Genomic DNA, 3,665 nt, shown 5'->3' with positions numbered 1-3,665 from the left:
TGACCCCGTGGTGACCTCGGGTCATGACGTCCAGGTTCCCTTCCTGTTCTGGATGGCCGGCTGTTGTGTCCAGCAGCACAGCAAACTGCCGGCCGGTACTGAGCCAGCCAGTCGGACATCGGGGGAAGCTGTCTATGGGAGCTCCGACGAGTCACAGGTAACTACAGGATATCGATGATAATGAACCTTTTTGTTCCAATCATCTCTCCCAGATCTCTGAAACTCTCTCTAAAAGCTAAACCTTTTCGTCCCCCTCCCACCCAATCTCGCCCAGATCTATGCTGTTGTTGTTGCTGCTGTTGTTGTTGTTGTTATCGATCCAGCAACAGCTGGGCTCTCGCCCTTCTGTCCAATGCCATGTAGTGATAAGTGCAGGTTTGCTGCAGTTGCTGTAATGTTCCATAGAGTGTGTTGTCAATGTTAGATCTCGGAGGGAGAAGGGTAGCTCTGATGTCATTTAAGTCTGTGCAGTGGAAAAGGTGATGATCCACTGTCTCGTATGTATAGTCACACAAGGGACACATTGGGGGAAGTTCCGGGTTTATTATGTTCAAGTGAAAGTTGAGCTGTATATGTTCTGTTCGTAGGCGGAAGATCGTTGCCAGGTTTTTTTTCTTCTGTATGTGGTTGGCATTGTCATTTCGTTTTGTTGTGGTCATATGTTTGAAAACTGCTCTGCCTGTCTTTCCCAAGGCCCATCTGTGCATCCAATCCTGTTTTGTTGTTGCTTTTAATGATTTGTTTTGCAGTGTTGTATGAAGTTGGAATGTTGGGTTGTTCCTGTCTAGATCCCCTTTTGGTGATTGTGTCTGCTCTGTCATTTCCAGGTGTGTTTGCCCAGATCTATGAAACTCTCACCAAAACTTAAACCGTGTGTGATTGGAGGGTGCTCTGGTGTGGTTTGCTCCTTCTTTCCTATTAAAATGATATCGTCGTTATCTCCCCTCCGTCTTTTCTGTGTTTGTTACTCTCTTGTAACACCTCTAATCTTCGGCACTTATATGACTCTTACTAAAACAAATCAACTTAAACCTTTTTTCCCATTATCTCGCCCAGATCTATGAAACTCTCACTAAAACCTAAACCTTTGTTCCCCAATCATCTACTCAGATCTATAAAACTCCCACTAGAAGCTAAACCTTTGACCCCCATCATCTCGTCCAGATCTATGAAACTCTCACTAAAACATCAACCTTTCCCCCCATCATCCCACCCAGATCTATGAAACTCTCACTAAAACATCAACCTTTCCCCCATCATCTCGACCAGATGTACGAAACTCTCAATAAGACCTCAACCTTTCCCCCATCACCCCACCTAGATGTATGAAACTCTCACTAAAACCTAAACCTTACCCCCCCCCTCCCCCCATCATCTCGCCCAGATGTATGAAACTCTCACTAACACCTAAACCTTTCCCCCATAATCTCGTACAGATCTCGTCCCAGACGAATATCTCGGCGTTCGCCGTCTACCTGAGGAACGCCCCCCTGAGTCACGTGATCGCCGCACCAGTCCTACAGCTGGAGATTCTCCTCCAGGACAGCTACAAGACCAAGCCCACTGACCCGGATGTAGAACTATTTCCGGGCCACGAGAGCGCATGCGGGGATTTGAAAAACGATGGCTCCAAGTGGTTTATGTGAAGGGGGGACACAACTTTTGGATCCAAGGGAAGGGCGGCCACGGATGACAATTATACTTGTCCTTGTGTCCACAGTTTGGAGTTTGCTGGTTGTTATATTTAACAAAACACGTATCGCTGTGATTTCTGAATTATGTATGTATTATGTGTCACGACGTGGTGGAATCAGGCGCTCGTCAGATTTTGAGCATATTGAGTTATTGGTATCATCTTAAAGCTTGTTCTTTTTTCTTGCTTTTGAGGAGGAAAAAAGCCCACTTATCTTAATTTGAAGTCGAGCGAGGCATTTGTTATTAAGAGAGCTAACAGCCACCTGGTGGCAGAAGTAAGAGTGGCCAGAAAATGGCTACCAAAGTTTGGTGACTTCAAAAGCTTGAGAGTCCTTGTAAACAGTAAATCTACATTTAAGATCCACACAGGAATGTGTTTTTGAATTAACATAAAGGGTGTTGAGTTTAAATTTCTTTGTTTATTGTTGTTTTGTTTTTGTAGATTTGGGGGGATTTCTTCAGGTGTGTGTGTGTGGGGGGGTTTATTTGTTTCAGTCTCCTTCCTACATTCCGTCACTGGCGTTGGGGGGGGGTTGGGCTTCTAAAAATAATTTAAAATAATTTGCTCGAAGCGCTACCTAACTGATGGAAAAATGCTGGCTTCTTCTATTTCCTGATTTTGACGAGCGCCCGGTTTTTCCACGATGCTACATAGTGTGGCTCTGTTTGACCAGCAAATTTGTCTGCTGCTGTACACGTTGTCCTTGATGCACTCGCTGCCGAGTTCTGTACAGAGAATCATGTTCATGTCTTCATCAAGCCTGACGCTGAGATTCGTATTTTGACCATCATAATAATAAGAATATTAATAATATTTGCATATCATAATTCTACTTGTAAATGTACGTTTTTTGTGATTTCTTTTTTTATATAACGCGTAGCTTTGATTATTATGTAATGTATACCTCGTGAAAATCTCCTCTTGAAATGCGAGACACCGAACAAATCTATGTACCCTACGTCATGTCCTTTGTGTGTCTTTTGTGTCTCTATTTTGTACGTTCCGAGGTGACAAGCCATTGATAGAGATTTGTCTAGATTTCCGTAAAGCGTTGTGCTTGTTCCAAATATCATTATGATCAAATCCCAATGCGGTTGTAGAAGTTTGGATTACAAGCTGGTGCTTGGAGGGCTCCACTTATATCTCCAACGTATTTTTCTTACCCCTTGTTGTTTCTGTATTTCTTTCTTCCCCCCTCCCCCTCCCCCCACCTCCCTGCAGTAAATGACCCGCTATCGTGTCGATGTGCTTCTTTTCACTCAAACAAATATACAAACGTGGGTCCTTTCGGCGATGGACGTTAACACTTTGCCATCATATTTGGGGGGAAATTCAAAGAAACTGGGTGGAAAACATCGCCAATCTGCGAGATGAGGCGGCAAAGTTTTAAACTCAGTCTGAGGTCCCGCGTCCTCTGAAATAACAAACGTGCTAGTGTTGATAAGGGCGCTAACCCTTTACCATTTCATTTTTCCCAAACGAACAAACAAACACACAAAATAATAATAATAATAATAATAATCAATAAATTGCATTTGCATATCGCATATCCCCACCCGAAAGCAGGCTCTATATGCTTTACACTATATTATTACCCCAGCAGACCATATAGAACACTCCGAAACATTCCCACTTTCCCGGGAAGTATACAGTACAAGTAGCCGGTAAAGCGCTCAAACACTAAAAAAAACAACTGACAAGATCTTTCACAGTCTAAAATGAACTGCAAGTCAGCAAAATGAATTAATGGTATCGCCAAACAGCGACCCATCATGTCTACAACTCTCACAAGGGTGAACCTAGAATTGGGACACATTTTCAACTTATCACTTATCAACGTCTGTGGTGTACTAGTAAAATGCTTTGCCGTCACCAAAGATCGTGTATAACAAGATAGTTCACCCCTCTCTTTGACCCAATTTAAAAAAACCTGTCCTAAAAATTCAGTGGTGCCCTCTTCGAAAAAGTG

General features: G+C 43.2%; 1 protein-coding gene across 1 annotated transcript; it reads left to right on the top strand.

Moving 5' to 3' along the window:
• LOC101862320 lies at nt 1-2,148 on the top strand (the record flags this gene model as incomplete). The annotated part of the gene is given in 2 exon segments (XM_005091183.3): nt 1-157; nt 1,437-2,148. Coding segments are annotated over 2 exon segments (367 nt in total), but the record flags the coding sequence as incomplete, so codon positions are not given.
• Between the last annotated feature and the right edge of the window lie 1,517 nt (nt 2,149-3,665).

This window comes from Aplysia californica, unplaced genomic scaffold (assembly GCF_000002075.1).
Source record: "Aplysia californica isolate F4 #8 unplaced genomic scaffold, AplCal3.0 scaffold00027, whole genome shotgun sequence".
Taxonomy (NCBI): Eukaryota; Metazoa; Mollusca; class Gastropoda; order Aplysiida; family Aplysiidae; genus Aplysia; species Aplysia californica.
The sequence above is the reverse complement of the archived record's forward strand: the minus strand, read 5'-3'. Positions and strand labels throughout refer to the sequence as shown.